At 39.6% G+C, this 13,222-nt stretch overlaps 1 protein-coding gene across 1 annotated transcript in view; it reads left to right on the top strand.

Annotated features, from left to right (window-relative positions):
• Positions 1-13,222, top strand: part of DPP6 (dipeptidyl peptidase like 6) — a gene marked incomplete at both ends in the record, with an annotated part of 413,796 nt that overhangs the window by 346,504 nt on the left and 54,070 nt on the right. The window contains one exon of the mRNA XM_080340056.1: positions 12,237-12,391. Coding sequence (XP_080196182.1) covers positions 12,237-12,391 — 155 coding nt within the window. The remainder of the gene's footprint in view (positions 1-12,236; positions 12,392-13,222) is intronic.

Below are 13,222 nucleotides of genomic sequence, written 5' to 3'. Positions count from 1 at the left end.
ATTCTGTACAACGCAATTCAAAGTAATACTTACAATTTGCAGTTAATTAATCAGGGATATTTTTCCTCAAATTTCTTAATTGCCTTTCTATGATATTCATTTTAATAAGTCTTTTTCCTGCCGGTTTTAGATCCAGTTGTGCAGACAATTTCTTATTGCTGTTACTGCATGGCTCAGTGTGTGTGTTTACATGTACATTTCTCTATGCATTTTGTTATCATCTTCTGAAATTTTTATGTGCTGGCTTATGGATGGGTTTTTTTTCAGCTGAAATTAAAAAGTTGAAAGTAGCGTAATTGGTGCACAACTATGGGAAACAAGCTACATCAAGAAATACAAAATCCAAATAAATATGGCAAAATTTAAAAGAAAACAAAACCACAACAACAACACAAAAAATCAAACCAAAACAACAACAAAAAACACACACACACACAAAAAGAACAACACAAACAACCCACAACCCAAAACAAAACAAAAAACCCACAAGCAAACAAAACAACAAGAACAAAACCAAACCAACTAACCAACCAAAACCACCAAACACCTAAACCTCTGGAATTCCATTGCCAGTCTGAATAGTTAACCTCATCTAGTATTTAACTCACTATCCTATTAACACTCCCATTAGAAGACTTGAAGTGTTGTAGCTTTAAAGTAAGACCAGCAGTTAGAGAGACAAACTTTGGACTCTCCAATAAAATGGTCAGAAATTCAAAAATAAAAATGTTAGCAAATGTAGACGTATGTGGGGGTATGTAATGAGAAAAGTGTCATGGATGAGACCTTCGCTGGGGAAGGCAAGGAGCATCTCCCTTCTCGTGAGGAAGAGCTGGGTGACACGACCTTGGTCAACCCACTGGTGTCCCTTTAGGTCCTCCTGAAGATCTTCATACCCATCCTGCTCTGCAGATGTGAAGGGAAACACTCCCAATAGCTTTATTTCCACCCCTTCCACCTCACTAGAAGATAAGGTATTTCTCTAATTTCTCTGTCCTTGTCTGGACATGTGCTTATTGCCTTCAGATAACGGGCTTTAAAGTGGTTGTTGCAGAAATGCTCTTCGCTGCAAACTGCTTTATTCTTTGCCAGTATTTCCCTGTTGGGTGTTCAGCATATATAAAGCACTGAGTTTTATTCACTATCTCACTTACTTAGTGGAGTTTCTGAGCTCTGGAAGCCAATTGTAGTTAAACAGACCCAGTGGCCTTTCCCTGGGTGCAGGGGACCACGCAGCTTTCCTTCTTGTTGAAGCGCAGATGAATACATCACCTGGACTCAAGGCATCTGAAACTGTTTTCTGGGAATACTAGTGGGGTAATTCCTAGTGTGCCAAGGAAGGTGACTGTGCAAGCTTTTGCCAGTAGATTTAGAATTACTGCACAGTAGTCTGCAGCTCAAAGATACTGAAAGAAGGGATTTCCTAGTAGTAAAGATGAAAGAGATTTTGATGGGTGGACATTATCTTACAGGTATTTTTGTCTTTTCTGTGTGCCTACCTGGGTTAATAGTGGAGGTTCTTCAAGACTTGCACCTAGGAAGAACAGAATTTATTTTCAACATTCAAGTGCCACCACTGTGATAAACACAGTCAAATCACACTGATCCATCAGTGGCATAACCTTATTACATGCCATTACCTTCATTAATAATAAATGTTTCTGTTATATAATAAGAATGTCACTCTGAAATATTGCTAGAAGCTAATTTGGATACTGCTTGTGTCCTGCTCTCTTTTTTATTATTCGTATGTAACTCTTATTGATCTCAGTAGTTCCTCTGATTATTCAGTACTGTAAAATCAGATTCATCCTCTCAGCCAAATCCTGAACCACTGTTCAGGTTGAAACCTCTGGGAATACTGCCATAGTAGGGCAATATAAACTCTGAGTGGGTTTTAATGGCTGTTCAATGACTGTAGCAGTTTAAGAAATTTGGAGCTAAACTAAATTCAGTCAATGTGCTACAGTTCTTTTTTTATGAAGCAGGGCCATTTTTTTCAATATTAACTGACGTTTATTAGCCCTCATGCTAGGTGACTTGCAAGTTCTGCTCAGGATGAATAAATCATGCAAGTAATTCATGTGAAAGACAGCTTGTGCAAGTGCTGATAGAAGTCCATGGGGTTGAAGAATCAAGTTCTTTATTAGCAATGTCAGGCTGTTCAGTCTTCTTGTCTCTCATATTTCTTTATGAAACATTAAAAGAGATTGCTTTTGGGCACTTGTGTTCTTGAACTATTGCAATCGTCTAATGAATTTTTGATAGTCAAATTCAGAGAGTTTTGTGATCACTAACTTTCTTGATATGTCTGTAGCTATTGAAATGGATCCCCTGTGTCAAGGTTGGCTGTCTATCTTCCTCCTGTCATAAAAACCACCAATTGGTTGGGAAGAACCTGTAACTTTTAATTTAAAGGAAAGGTGAAGTGGAAGCTACTTGAGCAGTCTTGAATAGAGTAATATTCAGCATATAATGAAAGCCTTGATTTGTCTCACTGCACTGCACAGATAAGCAAATTGTATTTCCAGCCATAGCAACCTGTTAAGTGGTGAGGGGCAGAGGGGGAGGGGAGCAAGAAAGAGAGAGAGAAAGAGAAAGAGAGAGATAGAGAGTGAGAAAGAGAGAGAGAAAGGAAGGAAGAAGGAATGAAAGAAAGGAAGAAAGGAAGAAAATATTTGACTATAAGGAGCTGTACTGCATCCAATCAATTGTGCAACATCAATTCTGTCTTATCTAGGTCCTTAGCAAGTGAAAACCTGCCGCACTCTCTCTCGAGGTGTGCTGCTTACCAGGAGTCCTATCAGGGATGTCACTGAGACACCACCAAGCCTTGTAACAGCCCACTGACTATTGTCCACCTCTATTGTTCCACATGGGCACCTGTGACACAGCCAGGAGCAGCCCAGGGAGTATACAGAAGGGTTACAGAGTCCTGGGACACCAGTAAAGGACTCCGGAGTGCAGGTAGTTTCATCAGTCCTCCCAGTCCAAGGGAAGAGGTTTGAAAGGGCCAGTAGAATGTAGTGAATCAACAAATGGTTACAGAGCTGGGGTTTGGCTACTCAGACCATGGGGATCTGGTCTACTGGTGGCTGATGGGTCCATCTGTCAGAGAAGGGAAAGAGCATCTTTGGTCATAGGCTTGTCAAGCTGGTGAAGAGGGCTTTAAACTAAAGTTGCCAGTGGAGGAGAAACTCAATCCATCCCGATCTTACCACTTTGATGCTGGTGCCAGCAAGAGATGTCCAGGGCCTGGAGAAGGATCACAAGTCAGCAGGAGAGCACTTTAAGAGCATCACAAAGGAATTCCAGCCACCCCAGACAGTATATCAGCTTCCTCAGAGGCCCAATTTCAATGGCTCTGTGCAAACACATGTAGCATTAAGGACATACAGCAGTGTGCCACTGTGGATGGGTTTTCTAGATGCATATGTTCTTTGGAGTGAGTGTTAGAAACAGGAATATCTGATTTTATGATCACTAACTTATAATTCTAATTTCATAATTCAGTTCTCATTTTCATTATTACATTGAGGCATCCTGACAGATCACAGACTTGCCTGTGTTGATGAAATGTCTGCATGTCAGTCCAGCCAAGATGGTCCAGGAGGGTTTTACTGTGGCTGCAACTGATGCATACCACTAAAGGAGGAAACCTGCTAATTGTTAGGAGCTAGTGTGAGCATTAATTAGTAATGCTTTTGAATGCAAACAGCTAAGGCTTTTTAAGGATGCTGCACAGGGGAGAGAAAAAAAAAAACAACCAAACAACAAACAAAAAAACCAGAAGAACAGGGAAGGGAAACTTCTGAAAAGAGCAGAATAAGGATGTGGAGGCAGCTCAGTGTTGTTCTGCTGCGTTTGTCCAAAGAGGTGTATATCTTTCCTTATCTTTTGCAGTGCCTAGTGCAAAACAGGCTTCGAAATACTTGGAAATACTGGTGTGTGCTCAGGATAGTATGGCAGTATGTATGGTATCCTTGCTTGCCTGCCTGCCTGCTGTGGTTGCTCCGGAGAGGATGGCAGATCTTTGGGAGAGCTGCTCATTCCTGCTGGTGGAGACACCAGAGTCCCTGTGAGGTCCAAGGGACAGCCCATCTCCATGGCTTTTTGCACCTCAAGTGGGATTTGAACAACTAAGTGTGTTCAGTGTGCCAGGACGTGAAGATGGCCTGGAGGAGCCCCTGGCCCCTCTGCCCATTTCCAGATAGCTGAATCCTTCTCTCATTTGTGAGAATACACCTGTACTTCTCAGATCACATCACACATTTGTGTGCATCTGTTTTGTTAGTTTTGCAGTTTTTATGTTGGTTTGGGGTTTTTGTTTCGTTTCGTTTCGGTTTGGTTTTTCCAACAAATCCATTTGTATGAAAAAGGGAGATTTTAAACATTTGTGACTTCTTAGTTATTACAGCCAGAGCCTGTCTCCTGTGTGTATTCTGGTAGAGGCTGCAGAGATGTACCTGAGGGCAGGATCAGGCCTGTAGTCAATACGCCAGCATTTTGAAGCTCCCAAGCACTCAGATGCAAAGAAGGTCTGGCAGCTACTTGTCAATAACCTTGTAAACAACACCCTGATGCCCCAACTCAGGTAACAACTACAGGATCTTTTACTGTCAGAAACACAACAAATTAGAAGGAACAATGGACCAGGAAAAAAAACACAACAAAACAAAACAAAAACCCCACAAAACCGGAAGTATTAAACCAGCAGTAGCCTCAGAAAGTGTCTTCTGTCTGTCAGGAGCTTGACGTCATCCTAACATGATCTCAGTCCTCCTCATTGAAGAGGGGCGTCCTAAAGATTGTCCTCAGAGAAACAGTGGTGGGTATTGCTGGTAGCTGGGACTGTGGGTAAGGAGCTGGTGTTGGAGTGGACAGGATTTGGCCAGGCTGCCGCTGATGTGCACACCCTGGCTCAGCTGGACACTGTTTGCTCTTTGTCCCTGTGTTGTTCCCTCAGGGGTCCTTGCCAAGTATCAGAAAGCATCCAAAGGTGACATGTCTTCTGCTGGAGCATGGCAGCTTGTGATGTTATTGCACAGAGCCACCTTCATCTCACAGAAGCAAAAGTGGACCAAGGCTAATTTGCCTTCAGATTTGATGGGGTTTGCTGAGCTTGGGCTTGGCTCGGGCCATATAGCAACTCTTGAGAGATGTGGAGCTAAGAAGCAACCTTGTTGACCATGCAGAACACATGGGGTTGTCCTCAGAGCCCAGCATGAACAACCCCTCTGAAATCAGCTTCTTTCCAGGCTCTCAGCATCTGGACACAGAGAAGCAAAAAGCACTGGCCAAACCGTCACCCACTGCCTCAACACAGTGTTCTACAAGAGCAAGGGGGCTGCAAAGCTGTGTGAGCAGAAAATGAAGTGTTCAAGTAATTAAACCGCATGACTAAGGAGGAATTAATGACATTTGCAGCCCACACCTTCCCTGTGCTTGAGGAGGTGTAAATCTCCTGCCTGGGCTCATTTCCCCAAGATGAGGGGCTGCCACCTTCTCATGGCTGCCGAACACATGGGAGCTCCTTGCCTGCATCTGTTCAGCTCCACCGCTGTATAATGCTGATGCCATCAGGTGGTAAGCTTTTTGGACAAGGATTTGACGTTTAAAACATGTTCTATAAAGCATGTCCTCAAAAACACCAAAAAAGCAAGTAATACTTTGTTCTTCATAAGCTTGTTGCCTGTCAGTGGCAGGGGAGACCATGTGTTCGAGAATGAACAAAGGGTCACTGTGTGGCCTTGCAGCTCAGGTTTTCTTAAGGATCTCTTGGACAGTGGCACAAACATCTTGAGAATGGTTGTTGTGTGCTTACAGGGACTGTGGCATCAGGTTGAGCCTAGAGTTTGGACTCAGCCAAAGAATATCTTTTTTTCTACAAAAGATTGTTGAATTGTTTAGTGACCCTGCAAAATTACTTGGTGTTTTCTTTTTTTCCACCTGACTCAATGAGACACCTGTGAAAGAGAATTAATTGTACTGAAATTAATAGTGCTGCAAGGCTATTGCTGATATCAGCACAGGAAAATGTAGGTTGGATATAGTAATACAAAACAGTTTTATACTATTTATATGTACATAACTACTTTTACACCCATTTTATACCTATTCCAATGACTTAGTGGAAGTCGGTGTAGATTTGCACTACAGCAACTGAGAGAAAAATTTGCTTGTGTATGTATAGAAGGTGTCACAGTGGTCTTCTGAAGCCATCCCTGAAACACGTCGGTGAAGGTTGATATGAACAATGTGTTTTCCCTAACCATGTAAAAATACTTGCTTTCAAACTATACGATAGTAATCGATTTGGACGTGTGGTTGGTGGTTTGAGATGATGTAGTAATTGATTTTAAAACAGATGGCAGCTGTCAAATAAGCATTTGTATTTATTTGATGTTTCTATGAGAACCCTTGGGGTTTCACTATCTCAGAAGTCTTTTTTTTTTCTCCTTTCCTAGACCCCCTATCTCTTCTCTGATCTCTCTTCCTCTTATGTTATTTTGATGCTTCCTACTGACAAATTCTTTTGAGCTTTCTTTCCTAATGTAAGGCATGGCCTTTATGTTAGGCTTTAATTTCATTTTGTTTAAAATACCTTTTCATTAACATTTGTAACAGAACAATAAAATGTCTTCATCACACCAAATACTTAATGATATGAGCAACATTTACAATATATCACACAAAAAACCACATTGATTACAGTTCCTGGATTTGCTGCACTTTACCACATCAGCAATAAATAACAGAGAAGGGGAAGTTCCCTCCTTAAAAAAAAAACAACCCACACACACACATACACACACACACACACAAAAACCAAACCACAACAAGAACAACAAACAACTCATATAACTCATTGCATAAAAATTAAAATATTCTGTGATGAATGAGTCTATTGACAGAAAACTAGATACGTTTGTGTGTGTGTATGTGTACATATACTTGTATATCAAACTATATACTTGTATATATATATATTTGTATATATATATCATACTATATACTTTTGTATATATATATATCATACTATATACTTGTGTGTGTATATATATATATATATATATCGTACTATATACTTGTATATCAAACTATTTAATTTCTGTCTTTGTCTTCTGTGGGCACAACATTAATAATATTGCTCTGATTTCCTGAAAAAGAAAATGTGATGTCTGGAATGAGAATTTTAATTGTCTAAAATAAATTTATTTATTTAATAGGTAAAACCTCTTAAGTGCCTCTACCCATTACACCCTTATTTTGACCTCTTGAGATGCAGGAAGCCTCTGCTTTTCTACATGTAGTAAAAAAAAAGCCTTTCTGCTTAGTCTCCAAGGACACCTCCTCAGCTGTTATAAATTGAATTGATTTTTTTGAAGTTAATGACACTGTGGTTGTTAACTGCAGCTCATCTATATAACACGAGGGGTTTTAACCAAGGGTGGACACATCATTCAGATCTCCTTGTTTATCTGCAGTACAAATGAGTGAGTCATTTTTTCTTGAAAGAGAAAAGGTTAGTTTCTGTGCATTTGTTGTAATATTTTTTCTCTTCATTCTTATTTGAAGACATTATCAGTTAAAGATTGAGAAGCTCTTAGGACCAATCTTGCACTGACTTGTTGGCTCCTGTGGAAGAGCTTTATGTGCCACCACCATTGGGTCTGTGTTGGGATGATCACCACTGTGCTCCCAATGAGGGGTAGCAATGTGGACACAGAGGGGTGGGCACATCTTGAGGATGGCTGTGGAGCATTGGGATCCTACCTTGCACAGAGCAGAAGTAAGCAGACAGCCAAAGGAAAGTGACCAGTCAGGGTGGTGTCTCCGGCTCTTTTCATTGTATATGGGAACTGAGGTATTAATGCCTGTAATATGTATAGCCTCAGTAGGTAAATTATACAGCTAATACAGCTGTATGCCTCTGTTGACTGTGATGACAGAAAAAAACAAATATGTTTTTTCACTTGAAAATTATTTATTTATTCCTTGTTCTCAGTTTTTCATCTTGACATGAAATTCATTCATAATTTTGGAAGTAGTAGAAAGGGCTTGCAATGGTATCCGTCAAGAGGATTGGTCTGTCGAAGCACCCTGGTCTTCTCATACACATCTCTGCTTCTCTTAACTCACACTTGCAAGTGATTTTACAAGTTATAAACAATGTCTAAGCCATTAATGGATTTCCTTGTCAGTCACTGGTGAAGAGTTTGTGAAGCCAGATTTTTGCCACCTTCAGTGGAAAGGCACAATTCACTCAGGATGGACAAAGGCTGCGGAACTAGTTAGATTTTTAGAAATGTATGAAGAAACATGAAGAAACCTCCATGGCCATGGCATTTACATGTGTTTATTAACAAAGAGGAACTCTCCCAGTCTAGAACTCTACATAAGCCTGGGAAGTGGATTTGTCCTGGAAAGATCTGTAGAAATACCACAATGGCAGATTATGGTTCACAAATTTAAAACATCTATGTGGATTTTCAAATGTGGTCTATATGACAGGTTTTATCTAGAATCTGCTGGTTGCCACTGAGGTTGCAGCAGGTGAAGTCCTGATGCTTTTCCCTGCATTGACTCTATAGGGGAAGGCAGAGGTCTGGACCCACTTCAGTGGGACTGTTCAGTGTTTATACAGAAGTGGACATGAAAATTAAAAGTGTTTGCTTTCTATGGACAAACCTCTGCTAAAGGTGCTAAACGAATATCAGAAGGAATAGCAAAATCCACTTGTGAAGATCTGTAACAGGATTGGGGTGGATGTTGTCCATGGAGGAAGGGGCCAGATAATTTTTAAAATCTCTTCCAGCCCTATTTCCTATGATTCCTTGAAAAGTTTGTTCCCTGAAGTAAGATACAAGTCTCCCCTTTCATTGCTCTTGCAAGTACTGCTGGCATTAACTCCGTTTGAAACAAGCAGACTCTTCCTTTGCTTTCCTTTTATACATGTGCTGGGCTACTTTTGGATAACATATCTAGTAGAAATATCCATCCAATCTCTAAACCACTGTGCAATCCATCCAAGAATTACCCTCATGGTATCACAGCCAAATGCTGCTTCCAAACCCAGATGCATCGCATCTTCTTACTTGGCAGCTGAGAACCACAGCAAGGGGCTTCTCCTTTCTGCTTCCTGACAGTGAGCAGAAAAGCATCCATCAGGAAACATGGTCTTCTGAAGCGATGGCATTGCTACTGAGGACAGCCTGATTAACTCTGGATGCTATTTGTGTCTTGCTACCAAAGACTGCCACCTACGTACTGCACTGAATGCAGCAACCTTTAATTCAGCTCAGAATATTCCTCTCATCACACCTCTGTTGCTGCCTCCAGTTTCTTTTCTCATCCAGTGATATTAAAGTCTATAAAACTGATATATACCTAGTTGTCACTGAATATACTCTGACCTAGGACTTTAAAAACTCCTCCTGAGGGTCTGTTAACGTAGATGACTTTGTTTCACACAGCTTTGAAATTATTATTCAATTGATTCTTATTCAGCTAGAAGAAGGCTTAAAATACACATGCTGTAACACTCCTTCAACATAAATATACCCCTGGATTACCAGCTGGCTAATATGTGTCCCCACCAAAGAGTCACAGTTTTTAAGCAAGGCCATCCAGCTGTTTCAGAGTGGTTCAATATTGAATGTGGTAACATGGAGTAAGCATTGACTTGCCCCAGACATTGTGCTTGAACCCGGCCACCAAGCCTGAACAGTCAGTATCTCAGTCCTTCTTCAGTTATGGCAACCGGATGTTCCACTGTCACTGTTTTTAGGGTTTGCACACTCCAGTGCTATGGCTGGCAAGCAAAGCTGTGGAGAAAGAAGCAAACAGCCACCAGCAACTGAGTGTGACAAATCTCTGCAGCTCGCTCACATCATCCCTACAGCACGTAGCACCCAGCAACTACAAGCTTTGAGGAAGAGACTAAAAGTTTTAATCAATTATTACCTTATACTCTGAGCTAGGAGCTCATGAGGTATATGTGGAAGGGAGCTTTGATATTTAAGAACCTTGTTTCTTATATATGTGAAGTGGGTTCTGAACTGTCTTTAGAAAGACCCAGGAGTACTGAATGCAGTCACATTTCTGAGAATGTGGTAAATGCAAGCACAAAGAATAAAATGTCCCGAAGAACAAATTGTCTGCAAATTGGGTTTTATTTTCAGCTGAAACTTTCTGGTATTAATGCATTTTGTATTTCATAAGAATGTTCTCTGGTTTGCTAAAACTAACTGATCTCTTTAATAATGGCAAGGTCCTGGCTTCGTTTCAAGGCAAAGGTTCACACAATTAAATCTTATTAACAGAGGACCACAAAACCTGCACTTAAACCTTTCTTGGCATGTGACTTTCAGCAGAACTGCTTCATTAAGTCTGAGATCTTGGAGAAAATGTTTACTGATTAAAGTAATTCTTAATTAATGTTAAAATGTCAAGGATTCATCTGCCATGCATTTTTATTCCTTTCCTTTATGCTCTTATTTATGTCTTTAATGAGCAACCAACAACAGGAGGGACAATGCAGCAAAGCAAATCTGCCAAACGTGCTTTCCCATGTAATATTTGTAACTTCCTAGACGTTTTTCTGAAACTTCACTTAGGTATTGCCATTAAGTATTGATTAATTAATTTTGTTATTTGTAGAAGGTGTAACTGCTGATGGTGATTTTCCCTTGCACCTTTTCTAACATTACCTTGAGTTTTGTCTCAAGCCATATGCAAGTCTGGATTAACAAAGGTATTCATTTGCTCTATGATAATGGTCTGTCTATTGTCTCTATCCAAGATTTTTTTTTAATAAATAAACCACTCTTCAGTGCATTTCTACTCTTCTGGTTGAATCGTCATAGTGTGGTGTATAAACATGATGGGCTGGAACTCTGAAAATCCTCATTTGTTTTTGCAATGACCAGCAGTAACAGGAGACATTGGAACTACTTGGACTTGTGTAGCAAGACGTCAGTGATGAAGGCTTAGAAACACTCTGCAGCCTCTTTAATTCTTATTCTCACATTAAAGTAATGAGACCTGTCTTCCTGCTCATCAATCTGTGCAGCATATGCAAGTCCTTCTGCTATGGTTTAAATAGGAGTGACTCATATGATATTAAGCCTCTTAATGAAAATGGATTACATTATTGCCTTTCACAAAATGGGAGGTTTAAAAAGCCAAGTTAGTGTCTTCCAAATGTTAGTAACTGGAGACACTTTGGACAAAGAGTGAAGTTGATAGCTTTTCTGGATATCTATAAGCTGAAGTCATTTTTACAGTGAAGGATAGTAAATTATAAGAAAAAGTATTAAAAATTTGAAGTTCTTTGAATTTGTGTTTAATGATAATTAGGTTCTGCCAACCTTCAAAATAATTTGTTATGATGACAATCTTGTTTTCTCCTTGCATATTTGAACTCTGATGTATTTATATTGACATCTCTCTGAGTACCTTTTCAACAGCAACTACATTACGCAAATCACTAAAAAATCTGTAATCCCAAAATTCAGTGGTAAAAAGGATCAGTCGCTGACTCTGCCTGGTTTTTGATAATTGCTTTGCAAAAGTGACTTAAAAAATGAAATACAAATAAAAGTCAAGATGGTATTCAAGCCACAGATTCTAAAGCCTGATATCTTGTGATGTGATGCAAAGTTCCAGCACTGCATAACCTATAGAAAATTTATATTTTTGTTTATTCCCACTGGCAACAGACCTTAGGAAGATTTAAATTGTAGCTGAAGCACTTGTACCTAATTATAAACAGTATTTTAATCCATTGATATGTATCTGGTGTGACTTTGTGAACTCTTTATGGAGAAGAACTGAATCTCAGTCACCACAGTTCTCTGCTAGGGCTGTGTGACCATTTGGTAGATATGAACCCAAGCTCTGCCAACACATGCATGTATATTTTATATGTTCACATATCCATGTTTAGGACACATAGTAGGAGTAGCAGGACCTTCTCTGCTGCCATGAATTTACGTATTAACAGTAATAACTTGATGTTGCTTGAGAAAGCTAATTATGCTTAATAAGCCATATATTCAAAGTAATTCTTATAAATTGTGTTCATTTGTGTATACAGCATAATTTAATGAGTAATTTTAATTGTGGCATCCTCCCTGTGCTGTGACTAGATTGGGATTTTCATATCTACGCTGTTTCATTTATTGCTAACTGGTAATTTATGTCTGATAGCCTTTTTCCTTTTTTTTGATTAGAGGAAATCTTAAAGACTCATATTGCTCATTGGTGGTCTCCTGATGGCACCAGGCTGGCATATGCAACAATTAATGCCTCCAGAGTCCCCACCATGGAGATACCTGTATACACTGGCACCCTTTACCCTACTGTTAAAACATATCATTATCCAAAGGTAAGGTAAACTATACAGTCATGTTGTTCTGTCAGAAAACAATATTTTTTTTTCCAGTAGGCTCAGACAGAAGACTGTATAATGGTGCACATTCATAAGCAATAAAAATAAACAGATCTAAGGGAAGATCAGCTGTTGCCCAGTAATTGTGATCTTCATTACTCTTTAGTTGCATTTGTAAAATTGCGCTTTTCTGATTTGAGCATCAATCATTCTAAATACAATGATAATAACATTTTAAAATTCTTGCTTTCTACCAATACAAAAGCAATTGTATTTCTGTGCTAGAATGGACTTATTGGTGTCTGAGAGTTTGGAAGCCAGCATTTCTACATTTAGATACATTTTCTTTTATATAGAAGGAAAATGTAGTATTTGGGTTTCCTTAGAATATCCAGGATGGCTTAATATCAGAGGAAATAGTCTGTTTTGGGAGACATGTTGTGCCTGAGTGTTACATAGAACACAGTGAAATACAGAAAAGGCTTAAAAGCAAATGTCTTCTTGATTGCAGTGCTCCTGCAGCAGACACACAGCACCGGCACAGCTCTCCACCTGTATTGATACACTTGCTGCTCTTATTGCTGTAATTTTCTACTATAAGGCAGTACTGAAGCGTGCTGTGCTGTAGTCATTTCTTCTGGGAGTCTCGCTTTATGCACTGATAACTTAAGACCTCACATGTTGGTCCGAATTGAGCCGTAATTTAATAGGAGAATTATCCACATATATGCAGGTTTTTGTGGACAGTAACAGTGACTCAGTGGGGGATGCCCTTTCCTACAATACAGAATAAATCAGTATTTTACCATGTCTACCATCATCCTGTTA

This window comes from Nesoenas mayeri (genome assembly GCF_963082525.1).
Source record: "Nesoenas mayeri genome assembly, chromosome: 2".
Taxonomy (NCBI): domain Eukaryota; kingdom Metazoa; phylum Chordata; class Aves; order Columbiformes; family Columbidae; genus Nesoenas; species Nesoenas mayeri.
Note: the sequence above shows the minus strand (reverse complement) of the source record. Positions and strands in the feature narration are given on the sequence as shown.